Source organism: Patagioenas fasciata, chromosome 11 (assembly GCF_037038585.1).
Source record: "Patagioenas fasciata isolate bPatFas1 chromosome 11, bPatFas1.hap1, whole genome shotgun sequence".
NCBI lineage: Eukaryota > Metazoa > Chordata > Aves > Columbiformes > Columbidae > Patagioenas > Patagioenas fasciata.
In genome coordinates this window covers 8,409,636-8,422,638 of record NC_092530.1, presented here as the reverse complement: position 1 = coordinate 8,422,638, position 13,003 = coordinate 8,409,636, and the positions used below count along the sequence as shown (strand labels likewise).

General features: G+C 48.5%; 1 protein-coding gene across 1 annotated transcript; it reads left to right on the top strand.

Annotated features, from left to right (window-relative positions):
* Positions 1-1,603: 1,603 nt before the first annotated feature.
* Positions 1,604-11,403, top strand: LOC136106341 (uncharacterized). Its single transcript, XM_071813668.1, has 4 exons — positions 1,604-2,012; positions 3,277-3,419; positions 4,013-4,099; positions 6,590-11,403. Exons 1-4 carry the CDS (start codon positions 1,604-1,606, stop codon positions 6,644-6,646), a joined length of 696 nt encoding a protein of 231 aa, XP_071669769.1. The 3' UTR covers positions 6,647-11,403.
* The last annotated feature ends 1,600 nt before the right edge of the window (positions 11,404-13,003 follow it).

The following is a 13,003-nucleotide window of genomic DNA, read 5'->3' as shown; positions in this document are numbered from 1 at the left end:
TCCCGCACACCCAGCACCGTGCGATGCCTGGAAGGGAGGGACCTCTGGCTGCCGCCCAGTGCAGTGTTCTGCTCTTCCCAGATCCTGATTTTGTGTTACATACAGAGATGCCGGTGACCTGTTAACCACCATAGGCAACAATAAGCCAAAGCACATTGATCCCTAGTGAGAGAAACAGGATTTCTCCCCTTTGGAGGTGGAGGTGAAATGAAGAAATAAACTTAACAGCAGAGTCAATTATACCGTTAAGTGACATTCATTATTTTTTCAGCTCTGGGGATCATCCTCCATAAGTGCTCCAAAGACTGGATGCTCTTGTGTTGCTTATATTCACAAAATTATTACATATGCATTACAATTTTTGAAAAATTTGACATAATTATGTTAGTTATAATTGTTTCATTTCTTACTTAAAATACTTCTATTAATTATTAGTTAAATATAAACTAGGCATTCTGCTTCTAAACAATGTATCACTTAATCTTTTGTCTCCTTGTCATGCAGAAGGATCTAAAACTTGAAAAACATCCCCTTTTTTTGCAGGTGGTCAGAAAACATTATTCTCATGTCAGCTGGTCAGCGATGGGTGGTATGTCCTTTGTAACTTAATTGCAGTATGCATGAATTTGGCAGCTTCTCTTCAGTGGCAGCTTTTGAGTTAAATCCATGTCTTGCTGCTTCTCCTTTTGGTCGTTCACAACTTGCTCTTTAACTTCAGCCACCGTAGTTCATCTTTAAAAGTGTGTTACACACACGCTTATCCCAGAGTTCTCTCAGTTCTTCACTAACTAGAAGAGGGACAGCGCTTCATCTTCCCTCTCTTTCCAACCTGTTGCTTTTTGATCTCTCTCTTAGATTCCTTCTGTACTCGGGTGCTTGCTTCAGGGAAAATTACTAAAATGAACCCAACTGTACGGTTGTGTTGTCATTATCACATAAAAGAATGAATCCTGTCTGCAGCTGCTAACCTAAAGCTACGTAAAGCTACGTGACTTGCAAAACACCCAATCACAGACTGACCTTGCAGCTTTAGACATTGTAATTTGTTCAGTCGTGTTTTAACACAGATCTGTTTGAGAAAGTGTCCATTAGCTGAATGTTGCTTATTATATACACTGAAAGGACTGTGTAATGCGATACGCAAATGTGTAACCAACTGGCTCTTCAGGGTGTGAATGTGGTGATAAGATTTTGTATATAATAGCTGTTACTTTTCTTTCTGCTGTGCTGGCTTTACTCCAGCATCCAGTTTTGTGCAACTCATCAAGTCCAACCATTAACTACTACCCCATGTCCCTAAGAACCTCATCTCTGTCTGTTCAGCCCCTCCAGGGATGGTGACTCCAGCACTGCCCTGGGCAGCCTGTTCCAATGCCCCACAGCCCTTTGGGGAAGAAATTGTTCCCCAGATCCAACCTCAGCCTCCCCTGGCGCAACTTGAGGCCGTTTCCTCTGCTCCTGGCGCTTGTTCCTGGGGAGCAGAGCCCGACCCCCCCTGGCTCCAAGCTCCTTTCAGGCAGTTCAGAGATCAGAAGGTCTCCCCTCAGCTCCTGTTCTCCAGCCTACGGCAGGTTTTGAAAGAAAATAAGAAAACCTGGTAGCCATGCCTGCTTCCCCTCCCTTTCTTCATCAAAAGGTGCTGAAAATGTCCCTTTTCTGTAACACAGACATCCCGTGTTTCCTGGCGGGTGGTTCGCGATGGGGCAGCGGCCGGCAGGGGGCGCCAGGGAGCCGCGCGCTGACGCATGCGCAGTGCGTGCCCCGGCCTGGCGGCCGCGCTCCGTTGTCCGCGGGCCCTCACGGCCCCGGCGAGGCCTCCCAGGCCCCTCACCCGCCCCGCGGCAGGCGGGCCCTCCGTACCGGGAGCGGCGCGGAGGCAGAAGCAGCCGGTGGCGGTGGGTCGCGCATGCGCTCTGCGGCGGGCGGCGCGCTGGTGACGGCGCAACCGGAAGCGCTCCGCGACACTTCCGGGTGGAGTGGCGTGTGTCGGCGGGGCCGCGGTCGGAGCGGCGGTGAGTGACCGGGGAGAGAGCGGGGGCCGGACCGTGGGGGCTCTGGTCTGCGGAGCCGGTTCAGTGTGACCCGAGGGGCGGCTGGGCCCGACCGGCGGCAGCTCTGGGCGAGGCCGCGGCTTCGTGGTGCGTGTTTGGAACGGGGGGAGCGGGCCCGGGGCCCTGCTGCGGGGTGTCAGCTCGGCCGGGGGGTGAATCCCTCACAAATGTTTATCTCTCTCCTAAAATTTTTGTTTTACCTTCGGAATTCCTGTAATTTCGTGTTGTTAAGTGTAGCGGGCAGTTCTGGGCTGGTTCCTGAGATTCAGGGCAGTGCTTATACAATCCCAGAATGTGAGGGGTTGGAAGGGACCTGGAAAGCTCATCCAGTGCAATCCCCCCATGGAGCAGGAACACCCAGCTGAGGTTCCACAGGAAGGTGTCCAGGCGGGTTTGAATGTCTGCAGAGAAGGAGACTCCACAACCTCCCTGGGCAGCCTGGGCCAGGCTCTGCCACCCTCACCCCGAACAAGTTTCTTCTCAAATTTAAGTGGAACCTCCTGTGTTCCAGTTTGCACCCATTGCCCCTTGTCCTGTCACTGGTTGTCACCGAGAAGAGCCTGGCTCCATCCTCCTGACACTCCCCCTTTCCATATTGATCCCCATGAATGAGTCCCCCCTCAGTCTCCTCTTCTCCAGCTCCAGAGCCCCAGCTCCCTCAGCCTTTCCTCACACGGGAGATGCTCCACTCCCTTCAGCATCTTGGTGGCTGCGCTGGACTCTCTGCAGCAGTTCCCTGTCCTTCTGGAACCGAGGGGCCACAACTGGACACAATATTCCAGGTGTGGTCTCCCCAGGGCAGAGCAGAGGGGCGGGAGAACGTCTCGTACCTACTGACCACCCCCTTCTAACCCACCGCAGGTACCATTGGCCTTCCTGGCCACAAGGGCCCAGTGCTGGTTCATGGTCCCTTTCCCCTACACTGCTTTCCAACAGGTCGTTCCCCAGCTTACACTGGAACCTGGGGTTGCTTCATGTTTAGGCGAAGATGATGTTTCTGCTTAAAAATCAGTTTTTCCCAAAGCTCGAATAGTCACTGATCAGTTTCTACAAGACAAACACACTGATAAGAATGGGCTGGGTGAGCGTCTGTCAGTGCTGAGGCTGGAACGAGTGCCCTGGTCCAGACCTGCAGCAGTGCTCGCTTGTCCCAGGCACAGGGACAAGTGGGAGGATGGATTTTCTCCTCACACATTCAAGTTTCGCATCTCATTCGTCCCCACAGGTGCGTGTCCTTGTGTCACTGTGGATTGTCCCTGGCCGCAGGGAGGGGCCTGCATGTCCCTGATGTCACCTCGGGCTCTGTCTGCAGCTCCTTACGTTTTATTTTGTCCTGGTAGCAGCAGCGTGTTCTCTGCCATCAACATGGTGAGTTTAAAGAGTTGCAGTCACTTCCCCGCTGTGTATTTTACATGTTCTTTTTGCAGAAATATTCTGTATATTTATTCTCATCCTTCCCCTTCCCACCCTGACCACAGTTTCGTAGAATTTTACAACCTCTATTCGGCACAAATCATGGAATAGAGCGGTGATTAAAGTCGAACTAAGTATCTCATCATGAGGCCACGACCCTTTGGAAGAGACACAAACACCCTTTGTGGTTTGTAAACTTTCTGCAGTGACTCTGGGGAAATCCTAATGACATTTTGCATTGTTTCTACAAATTAATTACTTTGAAAGCTCAGCTTCAAGCTAAGAAAAATGTTGTCTTGCTTCTAACAAGAGCGAAGCCGACAGTGGGCTCAGTGGAAAAATCTGTGTATGGTTTCACATCTGTAATTTCTTTAGTTCTTCTCATAATTATTAAAATGCTTTCTTTTGGTCATATTTCATGTAGAAATATATATGTATTTACAACAATATACAGTACACATGTGAGCCATTATGTGATAAACAAGTAAGATTCAGATTATTTTAAGAGTAATTTTACTTTATTTTTTTTCTGCTGTCACTGTTCGTAGCCAAAATGTTTGTGTCAGGTTCTGGAACAACTGAAGAAAATGTCCATGGGGTCACAGCTGCTGCCGAAACATGAAACAGAATTTGTGGTAAGTGGAGTTTTTAGAGGCTGGGGATAGGAAGGGGGTTACATCTCATAAAAGAAGTTGGCACAGAGACAAAACATGGTGTTTAATTGATCAGAGTTGTGAAGTTTTGATGTATTTTTGCAAGGGGTGCAGTGCCCAGTGAATTAATCTGGTAAAGATTTGAGTGCTAGAAAAACTACAGGTATTTCTATGGTTGTTCTTGCACATTTTAGAGTTGAATCCCACTGGTACCACAGTCACAACAGAGTTGTCCCCGTCTTTATTTTCCCCGAGCTTGACACTGCCACGTTTCTTCAGCCCACATTCCCTACCCCTCCAGTGGTTTCAAGATATTTAGGACAGAATAACATGATTTCTGATTTCAGGTGCATCTTTATCTTGTTTTGCCTAATGTTTAACCTACTTTCTTCTCCTTCCTTGTGGATTTTTTGGCAGAGTGGGGATAGCGGATACGCTGGTAGGCTCGGGATGTAACACGGGAGGTGTCTGGTGAGCACAGTGATTCAGGTGTTGCGTTTTGTTAGGTCTCTTACTCACAGCACTGAAGAGTTTTTAAAGGCTGGAGCTCTCCCAGCCTGGCTGGCTGCGAATAAAACAATTCTAACAGCGAAGTAAAACCATAAGCAACAGCAAGTGGAAGTGGGGAGTGATGAGTGGTGGATTGATCTTTAGAGGAGTGTTCCTGCAGAACCATGAACCAGAAGGCTCTGCTGTATGAATTCCTACTAAAGAGTAAAAATACTACATTCAGCTTATCTTTTGGAAGGTGTAAATGCTTAGAGACATTTGATCTCCTGAGGTGAGATTGTTGAAAGAAGAGCTAAAATAATCTGAAGTAAATTTGTCTTCACCAGTTTAGCTACGGGGCTGTCTGAAGGGGAATTACAGTTGCTTTCTTGGCCTTTAAGCGCAAGTGTCACAACTTCTGGGTTAAAAATCTCAGTGGAGGGAAAGCACAGAAAAGAGGCTCAAGTTGTGCTGATGCCGGTTGTGCCTTTAGCGGAGCAGATCTAGTCGAGGGATGTGGGAGAGGCGGCTGCTCAGGTGTTTCGCACCATGATTCCCTTTGTGTTCCAGAGCTCAGAGGCGGCGGCAGCAGAAGGGCAGTGACTGGAGTGGCTGTGGTGGAACCCTGGCCAAAATCTGGCCAAAATCACCTTCTGTGTGCAAAAGCTGGGGGTGGTCTGACTTACCGCACTCTAATAATCCTGGAAAAGTCCCTCACTGGAGAAGCTTCTGTGGCTTAGCTGGGTGAATGCAAAGAGCTGCTTCAAGTTGTGATTTATCCATGGGGTTTCGCATCAGATGAGCTTCCTTAAATCACTGCTGTTTGTGCTCGTGCTGCTTTTTCCCTGCTGCCTGGCACAGGTGATTAGACCCATCAGATTTCCCAGGACAGTTATGTTGTGAGGGGAGGAACTGCTCCTGTTCCTGCCCGTGAGTTAGAGTGTGAATGTTGTATCGATTTAAAGATAAATGCACGTCTGTGAGCTAAAGCAGAGACTCTCAGCATCCCAGTTTGCGTTCGGAGCTCATTAACAGTTCGGCTGCTTGCTCCGTGTAATCCTGACAGGTTTTAGAAGGAATTTTGTAATCGTTGTCTTCAAAGTGGAAGATAAGAAAGGAACGTTGCAGAAAACAGAAATGTGATTATAGCTGAGAATGGGAGAAGAGCAAAGCCTTAGCGTGGAGACTGACGGCACAATTTGAAAAGCAAAGACAGTGTCTGGCTTGCAAAATAAAGTTAATAATAGAAGGGGAAATCTCAGCACGAAGCTGGAGGATACATCTTAGAAGACTTTTGTGCAAATAAGCGTTCATTGATTTTTCTCCTTTTTTCCTTCCACATACTACATGATCATTTTAGGTGATAACAGATGACACATAGCAAAGCTGAAAAGTGGATTACACAGAGGCTACAAAGCTGTTTGATACAAAAAGCGACACAGGAGTTCTTTTGAAAGAGCCTCTTGTGTCAGCTTGAATTTTATGCAGTTTTATGACATCCAGATTTTCTTAGAAAATACAGAACTAAGCAGTTTGGCGGGGCATTCGCTGTGCCCTCCAGGCTGACGGGTGATCCACCCCAAACCCGGATGTAAACTGACCCTAATGGAGGTGCATTTCAGGAATTAGCTGAGCGCAGCTTTGCGCTTAGGCGGAAGGGCAGAGTCCGGGTGCAGATGAGCCAGGTTCGCATGCTGTCGAAAGCCTTCAGGACCTTTCCGAAGTATTTTGCTTCTCCTTTTTAGTTTATCATAATGTTTGTGTGGTGAATCCCTTTGAGATTGTTGAACTTCAGTGTTATAATTTCATTCCACTTTAACAAGCGCTGTCATCAGCCCCTCGAGACTGCGTGAGGTCACAGAACTAAAAGTATTCAGAGACATGGGCTTCAAAAAGCAGTGGGGGAGAGGCCATTGAAACTCTGTGACACTCAAATCTGTTTATCTCAAGTTTCGTAGTTTTGCTTTATTCACTTTCTCATAGGGTGTCTGTCACCTGCTGAATGAAGAAGCTGGAACAGCCTGTCCACAGCCAAGCTGACGAGCACGTGAGATCTCTGCTAACGCCCCGAGCCTTTGGTTGGAGATGCGCATTTGGGTGTCTCTTCCCACGCGCAGAACATGGTATTGAATCGTTTCCCAGCTCCTGTGTTGTGGGGACGCCACTGTACTGGTTTCTGCAGCGGGCTGCTAGCAGGAACGCTGGGTCTCAGCTCACAAACCAGCTGCCCCGTTGCGCTGCCCCGATGCTTTAGCGTTGGCTCTGGGCAGATGTGCGAGCACCACGGCCGCTGCTTGAACACCATTGATTCACAGGCCAAGGCAGTTGTGTGGGGCTTTCTGTGCATTGCAGCCTAGCCTCAGGCTTCTGAGGAAATAAATGTACAGAGTTCTGATTCTGTGCACTTCACAGGCAGTAAATCGAGAAGAGTGGCTGAGTGGCTGAATTCCAAATGGCTTCTGTTTGTATTTATCTTCCATGTGTTGGGTTTTTTTGTTGCTCTCTTATTCCAGGCTCATCCCTTGGAGAAAACCATTACTGCAGCACACTGTATTCTGCAAGTGGTGATATATTCAACAAGAACACAAGAGTTCACGCTGTGGAAACGGGCTTCAGCATCAACATGCCCCTGAGCCGCCCCATGGGCATGACACGTCAGTTCATGCCTTTCTGCTGGGTATTTTTCCTAGTTGCATCCTGCCATCCTCTGCTTAAATTGCTCTCTCAGTGTCTTGGAAACGCTTCTGGTAATGCTGTAGTTCAGTGAAACGTTGCCTTGTCTCCTGGCTGACAGTGGGTGCTGCTGCAGCAAGGGGAGGCAGCGCTGGCACGAAGAAGCCACCTCTTCAGCCCACCTCTCCCACTTCGGAGAGTTTTACTGTTAACGTACAGCTGGGGTGTTTGTAAAGATGCAGCACTACACACAGCACACTGTTCTCCCGTTCTTTTAAACAGGATTTATTGATGTCTTCAGGCTGGGGTGGGGGGAGAAGGGAGGGCTGGCTGGATATTTCTCTTGCAGTTAAATTCTCTGTGTTGGCTCTTCAAAGCGTTAAGTAATGAGGGGAAAAAAAACAAAGCTTAAAAGCCTAAAATCATCTGGGGCAATCACTTCCATTCCAACACCATTAAACAGTTAAGGGTCATTTTGCCAGAGTGAAAATGTTGAACTATTTTGACTGTACAATTCATGCTTTTTAAATTAAACTAGTAGTAATTCAGCTTACTTGCCTAAGGGAGGGGAATCTTCTAGCAGTCTACCAGCCTATTACATATTGTTTATCATTTGGGTGTGTGAATTAAAACAACCCCACGCACCAGTACCTGCTGTGGCTGAGCAGCTGGAAAGCAGTTTTGCAGAGCTGGGTGTCCCAGTAGCCACCAGCCATGGGCCAGGAACGTGTCCTTGAAGCAAAGGCTGCGTGAAGTGGCACCAAAACATCCAGTGAGGTGACCGGAACTGGTGAGATCCCTGGAGTGCTGTGTCCAGGTCCAGGCTCCCCAGTGTGGGACACATGGAAACATTAGGCTGTTCAGTTTGGGGAAGCAAGAGCTCAGGGAGGAATTTCTGTGTTATAAATACCTGCTGTTCAGACTAAAGATGGCTCCAGACTCTTCAGAGTGATGCCTAGGAAAACTAGTGGACACAAATTGAAATATGGGGATTGCCATTTAAAAAAACCCCAAAACATAGTGAGCATGATCAAGCAGTGCAGCAGAATCCCAGAATGTGAGGGGTTGGAAGGGCCCTGTAAAGCTCATCCAGTGCAATCCCCCCATGGAGCAGGAACACCCAGCTGACGTTCCACAGGAAGGTGTCCAGGCGGGTTTGAATGTCTGCAGAGAAGGAGACTCCACAACCTCCCTGGGCAGCCTGGGCCAGGCTCTGACACCCTCACCCCCAACAAGTTTCTTCTCATATCCAAGTGGAACCTCCTGTGTTCCAGCTTAAACCCATTGCCCCTTGTCCTGTCACTGGTTGTCACCGAGAAGAGCCTGGCTCCATCCTCCTGACACTGCCCCTTTCCATATTGATCCCCATGAATGAGTCCCCCCTCAGTCTCCTCTTCTCCAGCTCCAGAGCCCCAGCTCCCTCAGCCTTTCCTCACACGGGAGATGCTCCACTCCCTTCAGCATCTTGGTGGCTGCGCTGGACTCTCTCCAGCAGTTCCCTGTCCTTCTGGAACTGAGGGGCCACAACTGGACACAATATTCCAGGTGTGGTCTCACCAGAAAGGTTGTGGGACATCCTTGGAGATACTAAAAATGCAATTGGCCACAGCCCTGGACAACCTGCTCGAGGTGGCCTTGCTGGGGCAGGGTGGTTGGACCAGGCAGGCCCAATGTCCCTTGCCAACCTCAACAATTCCGCAATAAGCACAGGGTAGTTGGGTGTCATCCCGCTTCAAAACTGGTCTTTTCAGTTGCCATTTACCCTCTTCAGAAAACATTTTCATTCAAGAAACTTGTTACTGGTTAAACTTATATTATTTTGCATGTGTTGCCTGTAGGTGGAGACACTCCTTGATTCAAAAGAGATTCTTCTCTGTCTCAACTACCCTGGCTGCTACGTTCACTGATTTAGAAGCATTGTGCTTTTCTTCCCAGTAATGTGTGTTCATCTTCCCTACAGAGCCCATCCAGCTGAAACCGGCTGTAACAACTGCTCTGTCTGTTGAAGCTTTTAAAACCATACAGGCGCTCTGTTGAAGCTTTTAAAACCGTGCAGATTGTGCTGCAGACAGTCAGTGAGCCCTGACATTGCACCCTTGCCTTCTTTGTAGCTGCATATTCTCTAGTCCTCTAAAACAGTGTTCTTAAGCATCTCTTTCCACAAGTAGTTGAGCAAATACCTGCACTTTGTGCAGGGACCTGTTGAAGTAATGGCTCTGTAAGCAATGTAGATAAAAGCCTGTGGCTGTTGCGTGCTCCTTTATTTACAAAAAGCAAAAGGGGAAACACCTGCCTGAGTCAGTACAGAACAGCACTGTGATCGTACTGCTGTGGCTGATGGGAGAGCAGTAAACAGCCAGAGCTTTGCAGATATATTGGGAAGGGGATGAGCACTGGCCTTCCCCAGAGACTACAGAGAGATTGTACGGTCAATATTTTTGACGCTGATTGACCTGGTAGACTGAAATACTTTCTTCCTCTTAAGATACATCATACATTCCCCCTTTGAGATGTTACCTTTACTGTTTTGAGATCTTAAAGGAATTCTCTTGGTTCTGGGATTCGGTTGCTCCTCCTGCTCGTTCCTGGCGGGGCCGGAGCAGGAGAGCTGCAGTGTCACACTGCTGGGGGATGCACATGGGTGTGCCTGTTTGGAGAAAATTAACCTTTCTGTAACTACAGAGAAAAACAACCTATTCCAGGCCTCCCCCTTCTGATGCTCACGAATATCCACAGATCCATTCCTGCATAAATTTTAAAGACAGAAGAGTCAATTCTTGGCAAACATCACAGATTCTATTTTTGATGTTTGATGTTTCCTGGTTTTTGTGTGATTGTTTTAGAGGACATAAAACCTTGACCTAAAAGCTTCTGCTAATGAGGAATAAGCTAGGTAACTCTTATCAATTCTTTTTTAAAAAAACACTTGATTTAACAATACAGAATTGTCTAATGTGAGCTTTTAAACAGACAATTATTTAATCTAGCAGCAGGAATCCTGCCGCTGAAAATGTCCGAGACTGGAGACTGCACCAGACTGCACCTCTTCTCTTGGTTAACCAGTCTTCTGGTTACGAGATGAATCTTTGGAGCTGCTGCAGGTGTTCTTCCCTCTCAGAGCTGCAGGCTGCTCTGCTCGCTGTCTCCTCTGGTTGGTTTTCAGTTCTGTGTACCCTGTTGGATGTTAAGACACCAAATGAGACAGTTGTCATGGGTGCTGTGCCGAGTTACCCGAGGTAGATTCTCATTATCTTCACCCCCCTGCGAGAGGATGACTCCGGCAGTGCTGAAGCTCTGGCCAAGCTGGTTTCCCCGCTTCTAAACCCTTTCAGCCTGGCAGTGCGCTGTGACCCTCTCCTGTTGCACGACCCACACTCTGCCCCACGTTCGCTGCAGTACCGTCAGTTGTAGAGCTCCAAGTTGTGCTCAGCTCATGGTACCCGAAGCCCAGCCTGATTAACTCGCCCATCTCCACCATTCCTAGAGCCGGCTTCCCTCTTCATCCGAAAACCTGACAGCTCTGATTGTAGAGCTCCTTTTAAATCACTTCAAAACGCAATCAACATTTTGGACTTGAGTGCAGATCCCATTACCGCATTAGTGATTAAGTCTGGGACAGCAATTCTGTTCCCTCATTTCTGATGGAAGCTCTCAACCAGCTGATTTTAATTCAGTTCTTATACCACATCAGCATGGCATGTGTTGCTATTTGAATAGCTTGGGGGATTAAGACAAATGTGTTGCAGAAATTGCAAGCTTGACGAGGAAACTCAAATATTGGCTGTGACTGTGGGACTGTTGTGTGGTTTGTTAACAGTCAGGCTCCCTGTCAGCCTTTATGGGGCACAGAGGGGTTCACACTTACTGTGATCAGGCTGCTCCACCTGCACTGACTTACATCAGAATTGATTTTCGTTTTCCGTCCTGAGCCGACAGAACTACCACATTTGCATTTATTCTTATATAACTACAACTGATTGCTATTAGTAATACAGGGTACATAGTGATACTGTTAATTCCTTGGTTCTGTATTTCTTAGCAATACTGGCTGTCAGTGTTGCGCATCCATAGGCAGAGGTGCAGGATGTAGTGGTTCATAACATGACCAGATTTACTTGATAGCACCTAGAGTCTTTAGTCCTTCATAGTTAAGGCGTTTAACTGCTGTTTTTAGTGTTGCTTACTGCTGGCTATTGCACACAAAGAACTCCATCATGTATCTCTAACCCTATACAATTCTCAGCTATTTAAGTAGTATCAAAAACAGCAGCAGGGACTTACACATTCAAGACATTCCCTGGGCACCCACCACTCTCCACAACCCTCAAAGGAGGCACAGAAACCAGCTCACCAGGGGGCTCCAGGCAGCGGCGCTGGGACCCCCCAACACCCACTGCCCAATTCATCCCGTGGGGCATAACCCGAATAGCACTAGGAAGAAGCCCAGCCCTGCTGAGAGGAGCCGGGCGAGACCCTGGGGAGAAGACCCCAGCACAAACTGCCCTGTTTATCACCACCCAGGCAGGCTGGGAGCTCCTTACAGCCGAAATGTGCAAGGTGCCAAGGCTCGGGAAGGGAGGAGGTGCTTTAAATGAGGTGCTGAGGCTCTGAGGGGGGTGATATGTGAGGTGATGAGGGTCTGAGGCGGGGAAAAATACAGAATCCCAGAATGTCAGGGGTTGGAAGGGACCTGGAAAGCTCATCCAGTGCAATCCCCCCATGGAGCAGGAACACCCAGCTGAGGTTCCACAGGAAGGTGTCCAGGCGGGTTTGAATGTCTGCAGAGAAGGAGACTCCACAACCTCCCTGGGCAGCCTGGGCCAGGCTCTGACACCCTCACCAGGAAAAAGTTCCTTCTCATATTCAAGTGGAACCTCCTGTGTTCCAGTTTACACCCATTTCCCCTTGTCCTGTCACTGGTTGTCACCCAGAAGAGCCTGGCTCCATCCTCCTGACACTCCCCCTTTCCATATTGATCCCCATGAATGAGTCCCCCCTCAGTCTCCTCCAAGCTCCGTGAGGTGATGGGGCTCTGAGGGGAGACCCATGAGGTACCGATGCTCCGGCTGTGTGGCGGCAGCAGCTCGGGGGCTGCCCAAAGACCTGCAGATGCCAAGTTCTCCGTCACCCCAGACAGCTGGTGACGGGCTCTTTGGGGTGCTACAGCTTCGAGGGGTCCCAGGGGGCCCCCAGCCTCTCCACACAGCCCAGCGGTTGCCCTGGCTGAGCTGGGGCCGTTTTTGGTGGTAAAACCCATGGGCAGGTCTGTCATGCACACCCTGTGTGCCTTCTGTCAGAGTATATACACATTAATGAAAACTTGTTGGACATACCTGGCTTTGCTATGGGATTTCCCTTCAAAAATGACTAGCCCTACACATTTATTTATATATATAATGCATGTATGTACGTACTTCTATGTATGTGCATCTTCTGCAGATTTCTGCTGCTAGAGTTGCAGTATGATAGTATTTGTCTTGGACAATAGTCGGGGCGTTTAAACCGCGCGGGGGGACACCAGCAGCAATTTTCTGCCTGCGTTAGAGAACAATGAATTAACCCCACGCTATTCAGTTAAGTACTCTGCTGTCTCATTGACTCCAACATTTTAAACTGAGGCGGGAGATGGGGTGTGCAGTGGCAGAGCGCTTCCTACAGCTTCAGGAGACTCGGGGTGGAAAAAATTGGCCACAAAGATATGAAAATATGATTCAAAAGTCCAAA